The sequence below is a fragment of the Chelonoidis abingdonii genome, chromosome 8, assembly GCF_003597395.2.
Source record: "Chelonoidis abingdonii isolate Lonesome George chromosome 8, CheloAbing_2.0, whole genome shotgun sequence".
NCBI classification, from domain to species: Eukaryota; Metazoa; Chordata; order Testudines; family Testudinidae; genus Chelonoidis; species Chelonoidis abingdonii.
In genome coordinates this window covers 66063405-66087413 of record NC_133776.1, presented here as the reverse complement: position 1 = coordinate 66087413, position 24009 = coordinate 66063405, and the positions used below count along the sequence as shown (strand labels likewise).

General features: G+C 47.0%; 1 protein-coding gene across 1 annotated transcript; it reads left to right on the top strand.

Moving 5' to 3' along the window:
- Positions 1 to 790: 790 nt before the first annotated feature.
- LOC116820033 (mitochondrial fission factor-like) lies at positions 791 to 23914 on the top strand. The gene is given in 8 exon segments (XM_032772225.2): positions 791 to 860; positions 863 to 883; positions 10557 to 10784; positions 12477 to 12643; positions 14910 to 14992; positions 17681 to 17833; positions 20538 to 20616; positions 21291 to 23914. Coding segments are annotated over 8 exon segments (918 nt in total). The 5' UTR covers positions 791 to 805; the 3' UTR covers positions 21423 to 23914.
- Positions 23915 to 24009: the final 95 nt, after the last annotated feature.

Below are 24009 nucleotides of genomic sequence, written 5' to 3'. Positions count from 1 at the left end.
AGAGTGCAAATCTAGTGACTGTCAGCAGGAACACCTGGCTGTAAGGGTGGAGCAGCCTCATGGGCAGCCAGAGTGTTGTAAATGGAAAGCAGCTTAAAATGTCACACGGGATTATAACTTCAGATGGGGAAAACACAGTAGGAGCAGAGGAATTGTTCACAGTAATCCTTAGATCGGAAGCTCTCTGTTCTGTTTGTACTGTATCCAGCACAATGGAGTCCTAGTCCAGGACTGGAGCTTTTAAGCACTATGGCAATACAACTAATAACTCCCTTACAAAGAATTGAAAGGGATCTCCTGGGAATGACAGAAGAGCATTGTCTTAGGGCCCTTATGGGAGGGAGAACAGCCTAGTGGTTAAAGCATGAGGATTTTACTTCTATTCCTGGCTCTGCCTTGGTGAAATGATCTTAGACCAGTCACGTCACCAAGTCTGCCAGATAGTATCTACTTACCTCTTCCTGACAGGGTGAAATCATTAGCGTTTGTAAAAGCTCGGAGATCCTCAGATGCGAAGTCGTGTAGAAAAGCAAAGTGTCACACGGCCACGAAGAGTTAGCTATTTGCCGTGTCAGGGACTAGTGCTGTATGAAACTCCCCAGACAGGAGGCCAGAGGAAAAATGCTGAAAGTATTGTGTGTGCAACAAGGTAAGTGGATTTCAAACTCCCACAGACAAGAAGACAGGTGCTAATTAGCTACCTGCCATGTCTCATTAACCGGTCCTTCTGTCTCTTTAAAAGAATGAAGGACAGCTTCTATCATTCAGCCAATCCCACAGCTTTCCTGGAGCCTAAGCTGCCAAAATGGGAGGGATCAGAAATTCTGGGGTTGACATCACCATCCAGCTGACTGTAAGGGGCTGGAAGAAAAGTTGTTTACAGGTTAGTAAGTTTCATTAACAAACTGGAAATAACACAAAAATACCATGAAACTAGTGAGCTGAAAGGAGGACAAAGTTGGCTGGAGCAAAAGGGGCTGGTGGGTTTGTGGCTTTAGAGAAGGTGCACAATGTAGGAAAGTTTTAGTTTTCTTTGTGGATCAATTCACTCTGGGTTTGCCTGGGCTAACTACGTGAACGATTCCAGCTTCTCTCTCTTCCCAGCTGCGGCCTGACAAAGACATCAGGCTCCTGGCTTAGCTTGCTTGACTTTACCCCAGGCAGGTATGTATGTCTGTGACTTGCAGGAAGAAGTGTGCTTACAGGGCTGCCCTATATTCCAGAGACAGGATCAGGACGGGAGGAAATGGAGCAGGGGCAATTGGCTGCCGTGTAAAGTGAGCTGAAAACAAATCTCTCTCCTGACTGGAGTTCTGTCTCTTGATTTCAGCATAAGTCTGGTGCAGTTTATGTTGGGCTGTTTCCCTTCCAGCTGGGGCTGTATTGTTTAATTTTCCCTACAGAAAACAACAAGTTCTGGTTTTGGAAGTGAGGGTTTCCTCTCTGATTTGTATTAGGCTGGCATATGAAATCACACTCTTCAAACAGGGCAAAGCCAGCCCTCCTGTTCCTCAGGGCTGGAGCTCAGCTCTTGTTGTTTGTGATATTACAAGGTCCCCTCTTGTGGATGTCAGCAGAGCTCATTCTCCACTCTGCCTCCCTTGCTATTGCTCACCTCCTTGCACACAGAGCCCACCTGCCTTTCCTTCCTTGGGCCCCATGCCATGCTGCAAGCCAGGCTGCTCCCAGAAGTCTTTGGCATCAAGGGGAGAGCTTGATACCTTAAGCAGGACAATGCACTTTGTTTCCGATAACATCTCTGCCACTTGAGGCGTCCCGGAGTGCTTTCTGCAGGGATGGGTTACATGTGGGAATGCAGCGACTGTGCAGGCAGACATAGCAATCACTGGATCAAATTCCAATCTGGTGTACGCAGATGTCAAGAGAGTTACTTCTACCCCCGCTGGCTCAGAATGTGGCCTGTTAAGCAATCAATAATAGCTCCTACCCAACTGCCACAGTTCATGGGGGGTTTAATGAGACTGAGCACAAAACCCTGGTCATCCTTTACTCTCTGTGTGAAGCACATGACATCTTTCCAGTACAGGGAGCCCAAAGTGAGCTCGATTTAACATCTGATCCAAAGAACGGATTTGTTGGCAATGCACTGTCCCCTTGCCAATGCCTAGCAAGTTTCGTGTTTGGGTCAAAGCTTAGTGTTGGGGGATGGGGGGATCTGAAATACCCCTCAGCACCTCCTGTCCCCCAGCTCTGCCAATGCACCTCTAGCCTAAATCTGAGGTCAGTGCCTCCTGCCATCCCCCTGCTAGGCACTCTCAGCTCCATTCATGCACCTCAGCCCTCCCTGCCATTCCAGTCCTGCCCACCCACTTGCTCTGCCTATCCATCTCAGTCCCAGACCTCCAAGCTCCAGCACCTCTCGTTCATCCCTGAGCTCTCTATGCAGCTCTGTCAGTGCCCTTCGCCCTGGCCCTGCAGCACTCTGCATTCCAGCAATGGGAGTTGCCTCAGTGTTACGGTCCTCTCTAAGCTCTCTTTACAGTAAGGTTGATGCCCATCTGCTAAGGACAAAGTTGAGGCCAACGAAATCACTTCCATATGTGACTTGAACAGGATTAGACCTTATGTCTTCAGAGGAGAAGGGCAGATATTCCGCAGGGTCCACACACAGCCCATTTAACCCCCCATCCAGCACTCGTGGGGTCATATTACCTGGCAAAGTTTTTCATGTGGTAGGGGCAGGTGGTTCCCTCCAGACAAGGGGCTCCTGAGTGCCCCCCTCAGGAAGGGCTGGCTGAGTCAGAAACTCTCTGACTTTTGATGCTTAAAATGTAGAGAATCAGCCTGAAAGCCACTCCTGTCCTGCTGATGTGATGGGATTGCTCTGTGGCTGCAAGAAAAGCCCTGAAGAAAGTTTTTTAAGAAGGAAATCCATCTGCTTGAGTGCTTCATTTTTCATGTATTTTGACAGTTGAATTTTGAGTCTTAATAGTCTGACTCTCCTTGGGGCCTATGTCCTCATTCCCCTCTCATCCCTGAGCTCTTTGGAAGCTGTAATATTTCCATTGGTGATTAGAAAATGAACAGATCTTCCACTGTGCATGAATCCAGCATGACTTGTTTGAATGTCTGTTTTCTAAATACCCTCATTGCTTTATAACACAGCAAAAACCTCAAGGAAAATACCATAGATCGCATACACGACAGTTGTGATCGGTGAGCTAGGGGTCTAGAGAAAGGGTCTCTCTGTGACTCTGGCATTTATTTAGTCTCTTGGTCTACCAGGGCCTAGATCTATTGATCTCCAAGGCTCACTGCAAGAGATCTCTTATTTTTTCAGGATTTTGGGGACTGGGATAGATGAGAGGACAGAGCTAGCTCATGGATGTGCTCTGCAGGGAGTTAGGGGATAGCAGTGTGGGGTACGTGCTGTTATAGCTTGTGACAGGTTTTTAGAAGTGCCTGTCACTGCTTTAGAATCTGCATTCAGGCCCTGATTCAATACAGCAGATAAAAACTGGTCTAGTGAACTGGGACTCAGAAGATGTGGCTTCTATTCCTGTCTCTGCCACTAATTTGCTGGATGATCCTAGGCATGTCACTTCCCCTCACCATGCCTCAGTTTCTCCCCCCCTCCCCACACCTTGCATAATATCTTTATATTGTAAGGTCTTTGGTACAGTGACTCTCTTTTGGTCTTTGTTAGGCCAATAAGGACCACTTATCATCATCTATTCTGACCTCCTGCATAACAATCTATGAATGGACTTAATCATATGCATAAAGTTAAGCAGCAGCTGCATTGCTTTTCTGGAGTGCCCTGATGCCACTAAGTAAATCCATGGTATGCCCACTCTGTGCGCAGGTCTGATAGGCCCATCTCAAAAAAGATATTAGAATTGGAAAAGGGACAGAGAAAGGCAACAAAAATGATTAGGTACATCAGGAACAGCTTCCACAGGGAGAGATTAAAAGGACTGAAACTTCTCAGTTTGGAAAAGAGACGACTGTTGCGGGGAGGGGGGGGGGTATGATAGTCTATAAAACTGAATGGGGTGAAGAAAGTAAATAAGGAAGTATTCTTTACCCCTTCACGTAACACAGGAACCAGGGGTCACCCAATGACACTAATAGGCAGCAGGTTTAAAACAAACATAAGGAAGTATTTCTTCACCCAACACACAGTCAACCTGTAGAACTTGTTACCGGGGGATGCTGTGAAGGCCAGAAGTATAACTGGGTTTTAAAAAGAATTGGGTCAGTTCATGGAGGATAGGGCCATCAATGGCCATTAGCCAAGATGGTCAGGGACTTCATCCCAGGCTCTGGGTGTGCTTAGCCTCTGACAACCAGGAGCTGGGACAGGATGACGGGATGGATGGACACTCAGTTGCCTGTTCTGTCCATTCCCTCTGGGCCACCTGGCATTAGCTGCTGTCGGAAGACAGGATACTGGGCTAGATGGGTCATTGGTCTGACTCATATGACCATTCTTATGTTCTCTTGTTCTTATAATGGGGCTCCAAGGAACAGCTCAGTAAATGCCACTGTACTGATACTTGTCAGCAGAAGCCTCCGCTTTGATGCTGTGGAACAGACCTGAGGGGACGCAGCTACCTTGAGCATATACTTGAAAGCAGGAGATGGTCACAGCTGATGTCGGATAAGTTTCTATTTTTTTAAGTAAGGATTTGACTTGATTTAATGAAGAGAGAACAGACTGACTGAGGCAGGTGGTAAAGGGAGACTGCTGATTATGATGGAAACAAGTCGCTTCACAGTCACTTGGTCCTTCCACCTCACCCACTCCTCTTTCTTTTACCTGCTGTGCTTTCTCATATGCCTGGTTGTGAGCTCTGGGGCAGGGATTGCTTGTTATACTATTTGTACAGTGCCTAGCGCAAAGGGGCCCTGATTCTTGATTGGGGGGGCCTCCAGGTACAACCATAGTGCAAATAATAAAAACTTGCCATCTGATGGCTTTGGAAGTCTCCTGGAATAGATTCTTTGGGCCTGGTCGAGCTGTGCTCCGTATAGAGCCTTGAGTGGGGGTCAGGGTGGGGAGTGGCTCTAAGGTCCCTGTTGGCTCTGTTGATCTTCAGCCCATCTGGGGGATGAATCAGCTGCCGGTATGACTTCGAGCGGCATGAGGGCTGCTCTGCATGAAGCCATTTAGTCTCCTCTGCCAGCTGAGGATGGCTGCAGCGCATTGTACTCTGGCTCCACGCTATCCCAGCCCACCCAGGGTGCCCCCATGTTCCCGAAGGAATGGGGCGCATAGAACTGGCTACTGGGGCTTTACATCACCCTGGGATTCCCCCAAAATTGGGGCAGTCCCAACAACCCTGTGCTCTTTGGACCCTCCAAGTGGCACAAAGGCAATGGGTGTATGGGCCAAGATCTGGCCGTTCTATCGTATGCAGCAGCAGGCTGTCAAGAGCAACTGCCTGGCTGATAGATTTAATGACCCACTAGACACATTTTTAAAGTGATCAGCCCCTGCAGCTGGACAATAACTACTTGAAACTCCCATGCTTGGCTCAGCAGAGCCCCTTTACTCAGCCAGAGGGGACCATGCTTCCTGCCTGTCTGCGGCCAGCCTTGGGCCCAGCAAACCCCTTAGCATCTGCTGAGCCAAGCCTCCGGCCTCTCTGACTGTGCTGCCTACATGTTAATTTTGGGGGCTGTTTGTCCAGCCTGTGAGGGCGAAGGGATTGGGGGGACTGCCTGTAGGAAGCAGAGATTTCACAAAGAGAAGTTGCCATCTCTGCAGGGTGGCACAGTGCCATCCATTGCCCTGACACCTCTGCAGGTGTCAGGAGATGGTGGGGAGGAGGGAGGAGTTTGTAGGGTCTGAGATGCACACAGACCCAAATGCTTCGGCACCGTGGTGGATTCAGAAGGAAGCAGGTGGGCGACTGAGCAGAAAATCAAGGTAATGCTACTAAAAATAGACCCAGGGGCGTAACTGTCATCAGGGTTGGGCCCCAGTGCACTCACTTGTGTTCCCAACGCTTCCTCCTCTCCCTTTTGGTGCCTCGGCCCCTCTTGCCATCCTTCAAGTGGTCCTTCTCCTCTCTGAGGTTCTGAGCCGCATGGCACCCCTGCTGGGCTCCCTGGGGAACCACAGCCTTTGGTATGGAAATCCTCATCTAGCAGGGGACAGGGGATGTGTCGGCGGTGCATGGTGGGAGGTAGCTGGGATGGCTGAGAAGAGGGATCGGTCTGAGATGTGACTCTGATTGGATTCTCCGCCTCTTTTTCCCCTCCCTCCCCCTCTATGGAAATAGCCTTGGTGCTGGCCTACTTCTCAGTTTTTCCCTCTCCCTGCTGCTGCACCTATAAAGAGAACAAAACCTGGGGGAGGCTTTTGGGACAAGCCGTGCTGCATGTTTTCTTCCCTGCTAAAATCCTCCTTGGTCATCAACACCTTCTCATACAGTGCTTTACATCCAAAGAGCTTTACAAAGGGGGAGGAGGGGGCAGTGTCCTTACCCTCATTACAGAGGGGAAACTGAGGCACAGAGAGGGGCAGTGACTTGCTGAAGGCTACTTAGGCAGCTGGGAATAGATCCCAGTTCTCCTGAGTTCCAACCCAGTGCTCTGTCCACTTAGCTATTCTGCCTCCCCTGTGACGGTATGAGCTGGGGAGCCCAAATCAACTTTGTGCTTCCCTTCCACTCCTGCCGTGGAGAGAGTTGATTGCACCATAAACATGAATGAATTTGACATTCTCTCCCTGGTGCAGACTGGGGAATGGAGGCGTGGCGAGGCTGTGACTTATCCAAGGTCATTCAGTGAGTCAGCAGCAGACAGGGCCGGCTCTACTGTTTTTGCCGCCCCAAGCAGCATGCCGAATTGCCGCTGCAAGCAGCCGAAGACAGAAGCTGCTGCCGAATTGCCGCCGCTGCGGAAATGCGCATGCCGCCCTAATGGCACACGGACTGCCCCCCCGCTGTCCGTGGCGGTAATTTGGCATGCTGCTTGGGGCCACAAAAACACACGGACTGCCGCCCTGTGCAGATTGGCCCCCCCCAAGCACCTGCTTGGAATGCTGGTGCCTGGAGCCGGCCCTGGCAGAGGTGAGACTGGTACGCGGGTGCTTTTCTCCCCAGCATTTATTCTCACCGTCGTGCTGCCCCATGGAGAGCACCTCTCTCTACTTGACATCCTGCTGTGTCCAGCCAGTGTGGCTTGTTCTGCAAGGTTTCTAGCTTCAAAAGAGCAGCTGCTGGGGGGCCTGTGGCTAGAGCCCTGGTACCCTTCTGATGATATTAATTTTCTCTAGGGAAAAGGAATTGCGCTGTTTAAAATAAATCCACAGTGAAACTCTCTTGGCTGGAGAAATATGGTCCTTGAATCCTTCCTGGGTTGGTCTCCTCCATAGTCTCCATTACCAGAAGTGGTTCCCTCCTGTCTTTCATCTTTTTTTGGATACCCTTGGGGCAGGGCCCATAAGTGGTTTTTTGTTTGTTTGTTTTGTTTCCCCCTCCCTCCCACCTCGTTGTTGTTGTTCATTAAGCATGTTTGTCACAGACATGCCTAGGGACTACCCAGGTTCGTCACGCTAGTAAAGCTCCATGTATACTTACAATGTTCCAGCCACCCAAGCCAGACCCTGGATGCACCTCCTGGATCCCTGGGGTTTTCCCCACTTACCCCAGCACTTGCCCCTTCCCCACGTCTAGTCCAGATCCTTTTGTCACATTGGGTGCTGCTCTTCAACAAGCAGCTGGCTGCAGAGTGGTGCAAAGTCCCTGTCACATTGTGCCCAGTGGCAGAGGCCTGTGGAGCAGCCTGCCATGGACACTTAGTGAAGGGAGAGAACTATCCTAACGGGATAACCATGTGGCATAACAGCAATCTGGACGTTGCTTGAGTTCTGTTGACTAGTTGCTCCCCTGTGCTATCTAGGCACACTGGCTGCCTATCGAGTGGGAGATTGACACTGGTGGCCCTACTGGTTTTCAAAGCCCTGGCTACTTTTGGGAACCTCTCCTTGTCATTTGTCCTAACAAGCATCTCTGCTCAGACACAACCCATTTGTTAGGAAGTTCACTGTTGCACACCTTTAATCACCATAGGGGATTGTGCTTTTGTCTGGGTGCCTTGGAACACGTGCCATTTACTCTCCCACCCACCAAAGCCTTCCCTCTAGCTCAGGGGTTTTCAAACTTTTTCATTGCACCGCAACCCCCTTCCGACAACAAAAATTACTACACGACCCCGGGGGCGGGGACCGAAGCCTAAGCCCTGCTGCCTTGGGCAGGGGGGGCAAAGCTGAAGCCTAAGGGCTTCAACCACAGACAGGGGACCTGTAACCTCAGCTCAGACATTGGTCCCAGCAATGAGGCTTGAGCTTTGGCCCCGGGCCCCAGGGAGTCTAACACCCACCAGCCCTGGGAACCCAATTAAGACAGGGCCATGATCCACTTTAGGGTCCTGACCTACAGTTTGAGAAATGCTGTCTTGCTCATCTCTGGTAGCTTTTTAAACAGTAAAACTGTTACATCTATCTTTGAGTGCTGTACCTTTAAGTTTTGAAAAGCTCCTCCTCTTATGAGGAGAGGCTGAGGGAACTTGGCTTATTTAGTCTGCAGAAAAGAAGAGTGAGGGGGGGATTTAATAGCAACCTTCATCTACCTGAAGGGAGGGCGGGTTCCAAAGAGGATGGAGCTCGGCTGTTCTCAGTGGTGGCAGATGACAGAACAAAGAACAATGGTCTCAAGTTGCAATGTGGGAGGTCTAGGCTGGATATTGGGGAAACACTATTTCACTAGGAGGGTGGTGAAGCACTGGGATGGGTTACCTAGGGAGGTGGTGGAATCTCCATCCTTGGAGGTTTTCAAGGCCTGGCAATAACAAAGCCCTGGCTGGGATGATTTAGTTGGGGTTGGCCCTGCTTAGAGCAGGGGTTGGACTAGATGACCTCCTGAGGTCTCTTCCAACCCTAATCTTCTGTCTTTCTAAAAGACTGTGTCCGTTTTCTTCTTAAAAGGACACAAAGGCTTGTTTTCTGAGCAGCCCTATTCTTGCAGAAAATTGCTCCAAAAATGGCACCAGGGAATTCATTTTTGTTGAAATTTCTCAGGGGAAAATTTCAGTTTTTTCCCTGAAAGAAAAAAAAATGGTTTTTGACAAAAACTTGAAATTTGTATGTGGACAGAACACTTTTTTTTTTTTTTTCATGGAAAAATTCTGAGTCGAATTGAAAACCCAGTTTTCCTTCAAACAGTTCTCGTGGAAAAATTTTGCCTGGCCGTACCACGTATACTATGCTCTTTCCTATGGACACTTTACTTCTTTCTTGCTCATTTCTTTACTGCTGAATGTAGATGAGAGAGAATATGCTTTTTCCCCTCCTACAGGAATTTTCCATTTTTAATCACTATCAGAATCTTTTTGTCTCCTCCCACCAGCTAATTCTTAAGGTGTGCCCTTGCTTGGCTTTTAAAATAGTTGTCATAAATAGATAGCTAAGGGTTAATGTTTCTTTTACCTGTAAAGGGTTAACAAAGGGAACCAAACACCTGACCGGAGAACCAATCAGGAAACCGGATTTTTCAGAGCTCAGGGAGGGAATTTTTGGGTGTGGGGCTCTTTGTCTTTCTAGTGCTCTCTGGCTTGGAGAGGGGATCTCCTACCTTTCAGGCTTTCTTAATCTTCATGTTTCCCAGCTTGTAAGTACAGGTATAAGACATATAGTTTTATATTGTTTTTGTTGTATTTACCATGTGTGTAATTGCTGAATGTTTTTAAATATGTATTTCTTTTTGGATAAGGGCTGTTTATCATTTTTTCTTTAAGCAATGACCCTGTATTATTGGTTCATCGTTGTACGGAGGACCATTTTTAATGTTCTTTTTCGCTTTTCATTTTTTAGACCTGTTGATTTTTTCTATGGGGGCTCGGGGGGATTTGAGCCTGCCAGCTCACCAGGGAATTGGATGGGAGGAACAGAAGGAGGGGGAAGGTGACTGTCCATCTTGTCTTGAATTCAAGGAGTTTAAGTACAGTTATCTTTCCAGGGTAACCAGGGAGTGGAGCCTGGGAGGATAGTTTACGAGGGAGTAAGGGAAGTGGGTTATTCCCCTTTGTTGTGAGGACTCAGGGCATCTGAATCTGAGGGTCCCCCAGGAAGGTTTTGGGGAGACCAGAGTGAGGCAGGCACTGAAATTCCTGTCTGGTGGCAGCGATATCAGATCTAAGCTGGTAATTAAGCTTGGAGGTTTCATGCTAGCATCTTATTTTCTGAACTCTAAGGTTCAGATCTGAGTAGGAAAGCTATGACAACAGTGTCCATTTTTTATATTGATTACCTCTGCCACTAGCCTGCTGGGTGACCTTGGGCAACTCACTGCATTGCTCTGTGCCTCAGTTTCCTCAGTATCATCCCCATTTCACAGATGGGCACCCTTGTAAAATGTTTTGAGGTCTGCCGATGAAACTCACTGTATGAAAGTTAGGGATTATTCTTACATTTGCATCTTAAATTGTGTCCATCATGGCAGGATGTGAGTGTGTGTTTGGTGTTAATAGCTTTCTTTCAGTGCCGTGCTGGCTTTTTTTTTTTTTTTTTATTGTGTGACCTCCAGGCTGCCAAAGTGAGGCTGGGAATGAAATGATAATGTGGCCATTTCGGGGCCTGGAAGTCAACCGAGCCCCATGTGACCTGAGCTTCATGGAGGCCATCAATCAGCGCATGCAGGTGCCCAACAGGCTGAAGGTGGCAGATGAGTCCAACCCATTGGATGAGGAGAGAGAAGCTGAGGAGCTTCGCCCGTCCTTCCAGATGCACATCCCTGATAGGCTGTCACTGGCAGGTGATGGAATGGGCCGGCTTTGATTGGACATGAACTAGCATGGAGCATAGAATGCAATGGACTCTGTGTAGCATCCCCTATTGGCTGATCCTGATGGGCTTTGTCCTAAGAGTGGGGACAGAGTGTTTGTTTCTGAGAATTGCATCAGCTGCTGCTGTGTGAGAGGCAAAAGATCTCAGTGTCTTCCTGTAGCATGAGGGAGGTGTGGGGAGGAGTGTTAGAATGATGGGGAAAGCGAGTGGGAAGTGACATTTTTCACACACTAGTAAAGGTGCCAAAAGGCCCGATGGCAGGGAGGGAATGGGCTCCAGAGAGATGAGAGGTTACATTTTCCAAGTGTGGAGAGAAGATGCAGAGTGAAGAGGCAAGAGAAGGTAGCTGTACAGTGTGGCTGTTTAGCTGGAGCAGCGTGAGGCCATGTGGGGAAATTGTGGATTAGGTCTGGAAGTGGGTAGGAAGCTAGAGATGGTGATGGAGACAGGACTAATGTAGCTTTCTGGGGCAGCAGAGTAGTCCTGCTGCTGCATTCTGGGCCCTAGTCAGCAAGGACCCAAGAGAGACTGACTCAGCCTAAGAGGAAGTGCCGGAGATATGAATGAGGGTTAAAGCAGGATCAGGGTGAGGCTGGGTTCTGGCAGTGTCTGTGGAGCTGGTGACAGGCAGGTTTGCTGATGTGGGAGCAAAAATGTTTGGGATCCAGAATTGCTCTGAGTGTGCAGCCTCGGGGGCAGAGGGCTTGAGGTGGTTAGTGTGCGTACATGAACTCAGAGAGGGATAGGGTGATGGAGGGAAAGTTCTAAGATCCTCTTGGTGCCACTCAATCTGGCTAATATCCTTGAGTCCTTGCTTGGGGGAGGTGGAGCTACGACCTGCATTATCCATATCTTTTTCCCCTCTCCACCCCTTGTTAGAGTCTCTACCTGGCATCCCAAGGAGAAGAAGGACCCAGGGCCCCTATTTTTTTTACACTAACTCCCCAACCACAGTGCACTAGCAGCTTTGGAGCTGTATAGTAAGTGACTTTCCTTCTCTGTTCCTTGAGAGGAAGGCTGGCTTATCCTCTGCACAGCTGGTGGTGTGTTTCCGAGGAATGGTTGTTTTAGAGACTTGGAGCTGAAACTCTGATTACTTCTCTGGGGGCTGGCTTTTGGGGAGATGGGCACTGATGGCAGCAGTTTGAACACACTGACTCGTAGCCAAAGAGCCTCTAAGGCCCATGAAAACAAGTAGAGCCGAGAAGGGCATGGTTAGACTCTGCCTGAAGCAGTGAATGTCTTAGTCAGAGGAGTTTTGTCATTGCTCTCCATTCAGATTCCGAGCCATGTGGGTGTAAGAATTCCGGCATGGGATTTCCATGTGCCTGTGGGTGAATAGTGCCTGTTAATGAAGCCTGCCCCACTTTCAGCTAAGCAGAGAGTGCTCCAGTGATACTGGAGGGAGGTGGGGAGGAAATCCTGAAATGGATTTCAATTGGAAAACCTGGAACAGGCACTGGATAAAGACTGCAGACAATGACTGTCAAAGCTTCTGGGGGGTGGGGTGGGGGGTGTATTGGTAGCCATAGAAACAGAGTTGCTTCTCCCAGGGATTTGGACATCACTTCCCCCCTCTCGCACCCAGTCTGAACAGGACGCTGTTATGTTCTGGGATGTATGCAAACGTTTCTGACTGCCCTGTCTTTCCTCTTTGTAGAGATGATGGATGATAGTCGAAGGCCTTTCCTGTTGGACCAGCTAAGGCAGCACCCCTCTATTGTTGTGCATATGCTTCAGGACACCTCCACCCAGCCTGCAGGATTTGGGGAGCTCCTGTTCATGAACACCACAACCCAATCAGGCACCGAGAAACGCAAGCGATCGGTACTGTATTTAGAACAGATGTGGGCACCCATAACAAGGCAGTCTCCTGGAGAAAAATTCCTGGGATAGTGAAATATGCCCAGTGTCGTCTTCCTCCTGTGTCCCATAGCCCCGTACCTGTGATGAAGCCCTGATTTAAGTGACAAGACAGATATGTAAAAGGAGAGTTCCAACCTCTGCAGAACAGACTGATAGGATGACTCATGTTGTAGTTGACTCCTATGAACTCTGGCTCTGTCCAGAGCAAGAGATCGTTGGAGGGGTTCTCTCTGAATTCATTTTTGTCCCACCACTAATGTCCACCGCTGTTATCTCCTCTGGGCAGAATGTGTTCTGGAGCCACTTTGTTCCATAAAAAGAACAGGAGTACTTATGGCACCTTAGAGACTAACAAATTTGAGCATAAGCTTTCGTGGGCTACAGCTCACTTCATCGGATGCATGTAGTGGAAAATACAGTAGGAAGATATATATGTGTACACACACACACACACACACACACACACACACACGAAACAATGGATGTTACCATACACACTATAAGGAGAGTGATCATTTAAGGTGAGCTGTTATCAGCAGGAGAGAAAAAGAACTGTTTGTAGTGGTAATGAAAATGGCCCATTTCCAGCAATTGACAAGGAGATGTGAGGAACTGTGGGGGGGAGGGGGGGGAAATAAGCTATTAGTAAAAATGCTATTTCACCATGCTTATTTCCCCCCTATCCCCGGGGCTACGAACTGCCAAGCCCAGAAGTGTCAGGGCTACTAACTGCTAAGCCTAGTGGTGCTAGGGCTCAGCCCTGGCACTAATTAAGCACTGGGTGTGTCCCAAATATAGGCCAACTGGGCTGTGGGATCCCTTTTCAACCCTCCTACTGTGTCAAATGGGAAAAGAAGTTAGTTTTGTTAGTACTTGGGATCAAAACATTATTCAAAAATCCAATATTTGATGATCCAAAGACAAATCTTACTCTAATCTAGAAGAAAGAAGCTGTTTCTGGTTCTCCAATGCTTACAGATAGAGACTTGCATCTTTAGTCATCCAGACCATCGAACTAGGCCTTCTCTAAGGTGCCTTCACCCACTGGAGCGCTACAGGAGTACTAGGACATGTAAAGCTTAATTTCTTTCTCTTCAGAGCTCGCTCATTGATCTAAATGCCAACTCCAACTTTTCTGGCTCCAGTCAGGCCCTGACTGTGAACTGACACCAAGGGAAATGCTTCCACAACTGGCTGTGAAAGGAAGCTACCAAATTTCATGCAGCTCTACTGTGGGTGATAAGGGAATGCTGCTGCTGGGAAAGGACGACACTGTGTGGGATGGTCACATATGCACTTCAGGCCCAAAGTCAAGGTTGTTCTATACAACCTGATGGTAGCGGGAATATTTCCAAGAAAGGTTGGATCACTGGGCCTTCTCCTTCTCCTATGGATTGGCAAAAGTCCATCTGTTTCTTCCCCCACAATGGTATATTAAGCCTCCTCAGATGCTGTGGCAGGAGGCTAGTCTGTGATCAAACCAAGGCATAAACAGGTCAGTCTAGCCTTGCTGTCTGAGCCAAATGAAATGCAAGAGAACAAACAAACTTCAAACGAGGTTGTATACAAATTCTTTCAGCTTCAATAAGGGGTTTCATTTGAATATGATGTTTGCATCAAGACAGAGTCCTTATTATGTATGCTCGTGGAGCAAGGCTGATCATGGGCAAGGCTGGTGTGGAGATGTGTTCGGGCATATGCTGTTACGGGATCTAAACACAATATGTCACATTAATACCTTTATGGCCTGAATGACTGTATAATTATGACATAATGTGTTGCACTGGATAAGAAGTGGGCTAAGATAACTACTGTGTAGGCTGGGAGGCTGTTGCATAAATAAGTTATTATTATGCTACCCCAGTGGCAGAGTATGAATTTGAAATTGTTTCTATGGTCCTTACTCAAGGCAAAACTCCCATTGATGCCAGTGGGTCTTTACTGGAGTAAAGACCATGGGATCAGGCCCATGTGGCTGTGAAAGCACATTCATTTACCATGTTAAAACTCACTTGGCACTGCAGTTTCACGGTAGCTATGGTGGGGCTGCAATAGAGCTGTAGCAATTCTATTGAATTACTGGGGTTGTTGCCCTCTGCTGCCTCCTGCCCCAGCTGATGATGGCAGAGCATAGGGGATGCTGTGGGATCATTGGAGGGTTGAATGAGGAGAATGTCTTGCAGAATGTCAGTACTAATACTCTCGTTTTGTGTACGTGTTTTAACAGACCCACCATGGCAGACTGCGAAAGGAGAGAACGAGAGAGACCCCCCAAATCGCCTTCCGTAGCACGAGCCGGAAGCCTGACCGGTGAGAACTGCCAGGGGTTAATTCACACGCTGCGCATTCAGCCTCTCTTACTGTGTTAGATGGCCCATTGGCCCGACAGTACTTACACACTATGGGAGGCATGATCCCCATCAATCTAAGGGTATTGACAGGCAGTGGCATGGAAGGAAGGGACTAAGCCCATATTGGCAAGTTCTAGTGAAGTGCTCTTATTAAATGATGTCCCAGCATCAGATGATCCATCCTCTCATGTGTGATCCTCCGTACGAGGTGCTCTCGGCTCACTGAGGGCTCAAGGTCTTGTCAGCACTTGGCCTGACTATATCATGCTGAAAGGTGTGGCTGGTGCCTGGTCAGCCTTAACCAGCTTGGGCTGGACAGGCCATGTTTCCCATAGCCATGCTGATCTCCCTCATTGATCTTTAACAACGCGCTGGCCTTCTCTCGCACCGTCCATCTGAGAAGGCTGGAACCCTTCACCAGCAATATGTTAAGATTCTGAGCACCTTCCTGAGCTAGGTGTCATCTTTGTTTTATTGAGAGGTTGCTGCTGTGTTACACTCGTACATCTGTATTAGAGCCAAGGCTAGAACTCCGGCCCGCTGACCCCTGGCAACAATCATCCTTCCCCTGTTGCTAATGCTGTGAAGGCTGACGTTCTGTGAATGATGTCACAGAAGCTAATAGTCAGATACCACACTCACCACAGTGGTATAAGCAGATGGGTCACCAATCTATAGACTCTGAGCTGGTGATCCTGGTTGAGTATAACTATCATACAATGATAGCAACAGAGCTTGAAAGATAATTAATCCATCCCCTTCTCCAAGACTGGACCAAGTGGACCTAGACCTAGACAAACACCTGTCAGGGATGGTCTAACCTGTTCTTACAAACCTCCAATGATGAGGGTCCCACAGCCTCCCTTGGTTACCTATTTCAGTACTCAACTATCCTTAGACCTAGAAAGTTTTTTCCTAATAGCTAATCTAAATCTCCCTTGCTAATTACTTCTTGTCCTGTCTTCAGTGGACCATGGAGAACAATTGATCACTGTCCTCTTTATGTATGAGAGAGGTAGCCGTGTTAGTCTGGATCTGTAAAAAGCGACAGTCCTGTGGCACCTTGTAGACTAACAGACGTATTGGAGCATGAGCTTTCGTGGGTGTACATGCGTCTGACGAAGTGGGTATTCCCCCATGAAAGCTCATGCTTCAATACGTCTGCTAGTCTACAAGGTGCCACAGGACTTTTTTTTTATTTATTTTTTTATTTATTTATTTATTTTTTTTTGTCCTCTTTATAACAACTCTTAACATATCTGAAGAGTGTTAGCAGGTCTCCCCTCAGCCGTCTAGTCTCAAAATTAAACGTGCCCAGTTATTTTAACCTTTCCTCATTGGTCAGGTTTTCTAAACCTTTGATCCTTTTTTTGGTTGCTCTCCTCTGGACTCTCTCTCCAGTATGCCCATATCTTTCTGAAAACATGGTGCCTAAAACTGGACCTGATACTCCAGCTGAGGCCTCAGGGCCGAGTAGCATGGGATAATTACTTTGCTGGTCTCGCACAGGATATTTCTGTTAATACCCCCCAGCATAGTATTAAGCGTCTTTGCAGCTGCATCACATTCTTGGCTCATAGCGAATCACTGATTGTTTGAATACTGCCTCTAGATCCTTTTCAGCAATAACTACTGCCTAGCAAGTTATTGCCCATTTTTTTTTTTTTGTAGTTGGGAAAGAAAAAATAAAATGCACAAGTGCAGTACTTTGCACGTCTCTCTTGAATTTCACCTTTTCGAATTCAGACCTGTTGTCCAATTTGTCCAGGGCATTTTGAATTCTAATCCTGTCCTCCAAAGTGCTTGCAATCCCTCACAGCATGGTGTTATCTGCAGATTTTATAAGCATATTCTTTACTTCATTATCCAAGTAATTAATGAAATATTAAATAGTGCCAGACCCACATACAGACTCGTGATGGACCTCACTAGATACACTCTCCCAGTTTGACAGCAAACCATTGATAACTACTCTTTGAGTATGGTCTTTCAACCAGTTGAGCATCCACTTTATAGTAGTTTCACCTAGACCACATTTTGCTAGTTTGCTTATGAGAGAGTCATGTGGGACTGTCAAAAGCCTTTGTAAAATCAAGATATATCACATCTACTGCCCCCACTCCCCAGTCCATTAGGACAGTAACCCTATCAAAGAAGGAAATTAGGTTGGTTTGGCATTTGTTCTTGAAAAATCCATGTTGGTCATTACTTAATATCCTATTGTCTTCTAGGTGCTTACAAACTGATTGTTTAATAATTTGGTTCAGTATCTTTCCAAGTATCGAAGTTAGGCTGATTGGGCTATAATTTCCTGGGTCCTCTTTGTTCCTTTTTTTTTTTTTTTTTTTTTTTTTTTTTAGAAACAGACGGGTACTATGTTTGCCCTTCTCCAGCCCTCTGGGATGTCACCTGTCTTCCATGAGTTCTTGAAGATAATTGCTAATGGTTCTGAGATTCAGTATCCATTCCATGATGCATGAGTGTAAGTGAGACAGTACCCTTGCTAACTATGTTCCACAGAAAGACTTGGTGCCATCATAAGGATACTGAGAACAACCCAATCCTGGAACACCAGTGCATAGGGATGGGGGAGGGAAAATGCAGTACAGAAGGGAATAACCAAAATGATTCTGTATATGCCCTGCAGGCCAGGCATAAGCCCACTACCCAGCCCCAGCCCTCCATTCCCTCAGGATGCCAGGATCTACTCCCCGCGGAACATTTTCCAGATGGCGTACTTCCTAGGTCACCTTCTCTTCCACCATGTTAAGAAGTCTGCCCAAGACCGAGCCCAGCCCAGGTGACTCTGTCTGGCTTGCTTCAGGCCTGTATCCACACAACTCTGTGTAGACGCTATTGCTTTCCTCAGACATAACATGGCGTGAAGCGGGCATGCACTTTTTAACCCGTAGGGGGCAGCACAGCAGGAGAGGAACTGTTCAGCATATTCTCTTCGGGCCGTTCACGCTCTTTCGCTGCTTTACATCCCCAGCTGCTAGCCTATGATGACGGGGTGGGGGGAAACTACCTGTGCAGTCAGCCTGGACCAGCCTTTGAGTGCAACCCCCCCTTATACATTAAAGACACTCTTCAATATATTTAACATCATTATAAATTGGGGTGGAGGCTGACAGCAAACGACACCCCATGTAATAGACTTGTGACCCCCTCAGGGGTTCTGACCCCCAGTTTGAGAACCTTTGGCCTGGACTATCTGAAACTCTCTGGGCCAGGCTTTTGGCCACCTGCCTCTGCTAACATCAATAATTCCCTTGACTGTCCCAAATTATCTAAGGCCTCTTGTGACATGCACGTGACTCCAGCTATTACCTTAACATTACACGAGTGCTAGGGTTCTGCATTTACGCTGCCTAATTGAGTTTATCAAATGGGTTTGGGGTGGGAAAGGGTCTCAAAATCCATAGCTATTTGGCAGCAGATTCCAAGATCTTGAGCCTCTGACATGGGTTTCTGATCCAGCAGCTCTCCTTTCTGCAGAGTTTGGTTTTTTTTAAGGCTCCCAACACCAGTGACTATAACTCAGTCATCCTTCAGTTCTCTTTCAGGATTCTATTATGCTGAGCTATTCAGCCCCTGGAATTTGCACATCATCTCTGTTGTGAGCAGGCTAGGATATCCGTAACCAAATGATTTTGAGGAAGGAACAGGGGAAACAGAAGTTTATGTTGTGTAGACGCAAAGTGACATTCACACATTTAAAGCTGCTTGACCAATGTTCTTCAAACCTGGCTTGTTTTTGGAAGGCTGTTTTCTCTACAAAACCAGCCTAGTTTGAAACTGAGTTTTGGCTATTTTTTTCGCTTATCCAAATGCACCATTTCTGATAGATGAAAAGTTTATTTTCACACATAGTAAAAAATGACAACTGATTTTTGTTCCAATGTTCTTAACCAGAAACAAACCTTTGGTAAATCTACTGCTAGATGACATTCTTGAAAGTTGCATCAGTGGAAAAAGGGAGTTAGAATTAAAGATAATTTTCAGTCTATACCATAATGGGCACTACCTAGACCTGCAATGATTTTTTCAATGAAAAATTGTGGGTTGTTTCAGTTGTTAATATTTTATATCTGGAGACATCAACACTGCTGCATCACAATTTTTTTTTAACTTCTGTCATATAGAGAGTTATATGAAGATATAATATTGATCAGCATCCATTTCCTTAAACCTCTTCAAACTGTCTCGGATTGTGGTGTTTTCCATAGAGCAAACTTTGCTAACTAATTAAAATCCACAGAGATCCTGTCTGTTTTATATGTTATCAAACATAGTCCACATTTTGGACCAGAGCCTCTCAGACTGTGTAAATGGGAGCACCGAAGTCTGTGGAATGACATCTAATCATACCAGCTGAGAATCTGGTTTTACAATTACAGTGATATATGATTGGAGCACTGTGTTAGAAAAGTTGACTCTGAAAATGGCAGCTCCCTTTTACCCAGCCTGTCCCCTCTAGTCCTGTCCGCTGACTTTCCTGAGACAAAGCTGTTACTCCCAGTAGCTCTGCAGAATCAATACAGCTACGGGAGAGCGAGCTGGAGTTCTTTCTGTGTCTCTCATTCATAAGATCATAGAATATCAGGGTTGGAAGGGACCTCAGGAGGTCATCTAGTCCAACTCACTGCTCAAAGCAGGACCAAACCCCAACTAAAGCAGGACCAAACCCCAACTAAATCTGCCACTACTGGTGATCCTCCAACTAAATCTTCGCTACTGATGACGTAAGAAGCAGACAGAACACAGACGGATTATTTTTTTTCCAGGTCTCATGTAGAATTTCTCCTGCAGGCAATAAGGTCCTTTTGCCTAGTGAAGTGACCCTGCTGTGGATCATGCAAAGTAACTAGAGAATACTCCTTTTAACGGAGATCCGTGGTTCATGCACTGGGGCAGATAGTCGCCATTTGATTTTTAATGGAAAAAATAGCAGATTTATACATTATGGACCAGATCTTCTGATTTGCACCAGCACAGATCCATAGAATTCAATGGAGGTATGCCAGTTTATGCCAGCTGAGGCCTTAGCCCTGATTTGTGTTTTCATGGGCCGTTTTAATCACTCTATATGTATATATAGCAAACTGCCAATTGGTAAATATCACATTCTCTACGCTCCATATGTCGGGCTTCTAACAATATAGGTATGTCTGTATAACACTACCCATTGCAGCATGCGCTGTATATTTTGCAATGATGGTAACTGGGAGCTGCATGGTGATAGGTTTAAGTGGCTGTGGTGTGGTTACAAAGACTTGCTAGATCTTCACAATAACATCCGGTGTCTTTTCCTCTGTTTTTTTTTTTTTGTTTGTTTTTTTTAATTTTTATTTATTTATTTATTTTTTCCCATCCAACAGGTGTGCTTTTTGCATGGGTAACCCTTCCCTCACCTCTTCCTGGCTGTGTACACGAGCTGATGTGATTGCATTCTTTTGATCTCTGTTTGCACATTTGCATCTCTCTGTTTTCCTTCTTCCTAGCTCCCAGGATGCAGGGCCAGCCTCAGAAAGCTCCCTGGAGGAGATTGGTGTGACTGACATTATAGCCATGAGGAAACAGGTGAGAAAGAGAGGAGACATTTTGCAACTGGACTCTGTGAAAGCTGCCTAAGGGATAATGAGAGGAGGTGCCACCAGTACCAGTAGTGGGCTCCTCCACAGCTAGCATTCTTTGATCCCAGTCTCTCCTCTTATCAGGGGTACCCTCAAGGACAGTGGGCTTCAGGGCTCCTCTTGCAGCTAGTGCTCCTATACTCAGAGCTGGCTGTAGGAATTAGGGTGACCAGACAGCAAGTGTGAAAAATCAGGACAGGGGTTGGGGTGGGGGTAATAGGAGCCCATATAAGAAAGACTCCAAAATTAGGACTGTTCTGATTGTTTCTATAAAATCTGGTCACTCTCTAGTAGGGATTTTACTGTCCTAAGGCAACTGGGAAAGTGCTTGACCCTGACAGACTCCAGTCACTGACACTAAATGGCCCCTGATGCTCTGCTGGACCCTAACATTTTGCTTCCTGCTGTATTTGTGGGGTCCAGATGATGACCCTTTCCACACCAGGACAGTCTCTCCTGCTGGGAGAGGTAGACCTGGAGTAGCTGGGAGCTCCCATCCCTGCACTCAGTGCTGTTGCACCAACCCTCACAGAGACATCTCCTGGTAGAGGTTAGGGGCAGCTTCCTTTATACCCTCATTTGCTGCATAACTTGTTATTGACCTGGCTGCTTTTTTTGCAGTTGAACAAGATCTCGGGGAGGCTGCGGACTCTGGAGGAGCAATGTACTGGCTGGCGTCAGAAGGAGCTTCTGGTCTACTCTGTGCTAGTCTCTGCATGTCTCATCAACACCTGGCTTTGGCTAAGGAGATAAAGAGCCCTACCCATCCCAGGAGAGACAGCTTCTCTGTGTGTGTGTATGTGTGATGGGGGAATCCTCACTAGAGCATTTATGAACAGTAAACTCAGTGTGCTTCTTAAAGTGACTGGCCCACTTCTCCTAGTGTAGATTCCCTGAGGATCTGAGACCTTTGGCCCCTGTTGGAATGAAGATGAACAGATGGGGATGTACCTGCAATGCTGGAGGAAAATGGGGTTGGGAGGAGGAGTGAGAACTGCAGGGCTGGGTTCTCTTGCCTGTGCCACCAGTGACTATGAGGAGATGTTTGGGAGGGGTGGAGAAAGCACAATAAACAATGAATTTTGGTCTGTCTCCTGCAGCCATGTTGCTTTAAGCCGTGACTCTATAAGATTGCCACTGCTCTATAAATATTGACAATGGTGTTGTAAGCTGGGTTGGGTCAGTACCTAGATGGGAAGCCTCCAGGGATATCCCAGGCACTTCAAGAAGTAGCCTTGGTCCTTCAGTAGGTGGTCCTGTATTTCCTTGGGATCTGCACTGAACTGGCACTCCAGCCCGCTGTTAGGGGATGCTGAGCTGCTATTGGTGCCATCTTTCAGAGAAGAGACAAAACAGACGTTCTGGGCACCTGTGGCCATCAGAAATTCCACTGCATTTTGGACATGATCAGCCCAGGCCTCCTGGCCAAATTCCAGCCAAACAACTAAACTTTGACTCCTTAAGAATCCCCTGTAGTTTTATTTAGGCTGTTCTGCATCTCCTGGCCTAAATTTTATGTTGGATGGTTGTACATTTTTAAATGGTTATGATGTCTCATCTCGGGGAAGGCTGCATTTTTTGTGGTCAGTGTTCAGGTGTTGCCTAGGAGCCTGGATGATGACTTTAGTATTTGGGTGTAAAGGGGGATAAATGGGATCTCCTGCTCAGAGCATATCTGCTGGATAATAGAATGGTTTATCAACTCTTGTAGCTCCATGCATTCCAGGTGCTGGGCTGGGATAGAAAAGCATTGCTCAGGCTCTGTGCTGTGGTAACTGATGTGGAGCTGTTGTCAGTAAGACATATTGAGCAACTGAAGTGGCCCCAAGATGCTGACAAGGACAATTCTTGGCTCATTATTGGCTAAAAAACTGTCACATCGTGATGAGTCTGGAAGCTGCTGCCATCTACCTTCTTGGATCTCCGCAATCTTCTCTTTTCGAACAATGGTAACTATTCGGCTCACGTATGCAAATCACTTGCTTGGCTCACTTGCAGCCTACCATGTTTTTTTGCAGAGGCATCTAACTTCACCCCTCATTTCGAATGGTAGTTGCGTTCAGCAATATTTATATAGCGCCAACATGATAAGCACTTTACAACCTGTGGGAAGACAAGAACCCTGCCCCAGAGGGCTTGCAATCTAAACAGACAAGGTACAAACCCAAGAAACGGGATAGATGGTATGTAGCAGGAAACAATGCAACTGAATGGTGCATTTTAGTGTGTGCGCTTATATCGTGTACTCTCACAGCAATTCATGGCTGTAATGGGGACACTTCCAGTTTGTTCTGATGTATATATCGTTACATACACCCATATTTTGGGCCAGAATTTTAGCCCAGTTGTAAGCAGGCCTTTCTTATTCCATCTATAAATAAACATGGATGCAGTTTAGGTCATTTAGATCTCTAAGTGCCTGATTTACAGGCACAGGTGTGTAAAGGTTTAAATGACTTACATTGTACCAACTAGCCAGGCCTATAAATCAGATACTTGGGCACCTAAATAATCGACCCATAAATAATTGTGGGTGCAAACTGTGCCTCGGGACTGAGCTGAGGAGAACATCAAGATTTATTACAGCAGAAGCTGAGATCTGCTGATTGTTCAGCTGTCTCATCATGAAATGATGATGAGTGCCTGGGGTGGGATGGCTGTCTGCCTACAGGTGCTTCCTGCATCTCAAGGTTAAGGAACATGGGTGAGGGAGTGTGGCAGGGATCTTCTAGTGCTTCTGTCTGGGTTATTCTGGGGTGACTGGATTTTTGGTCTGCAAAGCTGTCACTCCAGCTTTTCTCATTTCTTTTTGGGTGGGGCCCCCAAAGGGGACCACCCATTCCAAAAGGGGTCAGATGAGTGTGCTCTTCTCATTGTATCACTCCAGTTGCATGTCATGTCAAGAAAGAATCTGCTACTATTTTGCTGGAAATGTGTGTGCTTTTTGTGGTGGCCCCTACCCCGAGAAGAGGAGATGTGTGCAGTAGGAAACCATGCTTTCCAGTCCAGGCTAGAGACTGATCCTGTGGGGCGTCCAGTGCCCTCATGCTCTTTGAAATCATTTGGAGCAGGGGTTGCTCAGCAACTTGCAGGATCAGGCTTGTTGTGCCTACTCAGAGGGCAATTGGTGAGCAGCCACCAGGGGTGAAATATGGATTTATTTTGTATAAGGCAAATGTCCTGCTGTTCGTGTGTGTGTATATAAATCTGGAAATATCAATCAATAAAATGCATTTTTAAACAAAGGCATTGGTATGTGCTAGCAGCCCCTTGGCTAAGGGTGGTACGACCTCACAGCTCCGAAACCTGGATCTGCAAGATTCCCAGGTGACTAGTGCTT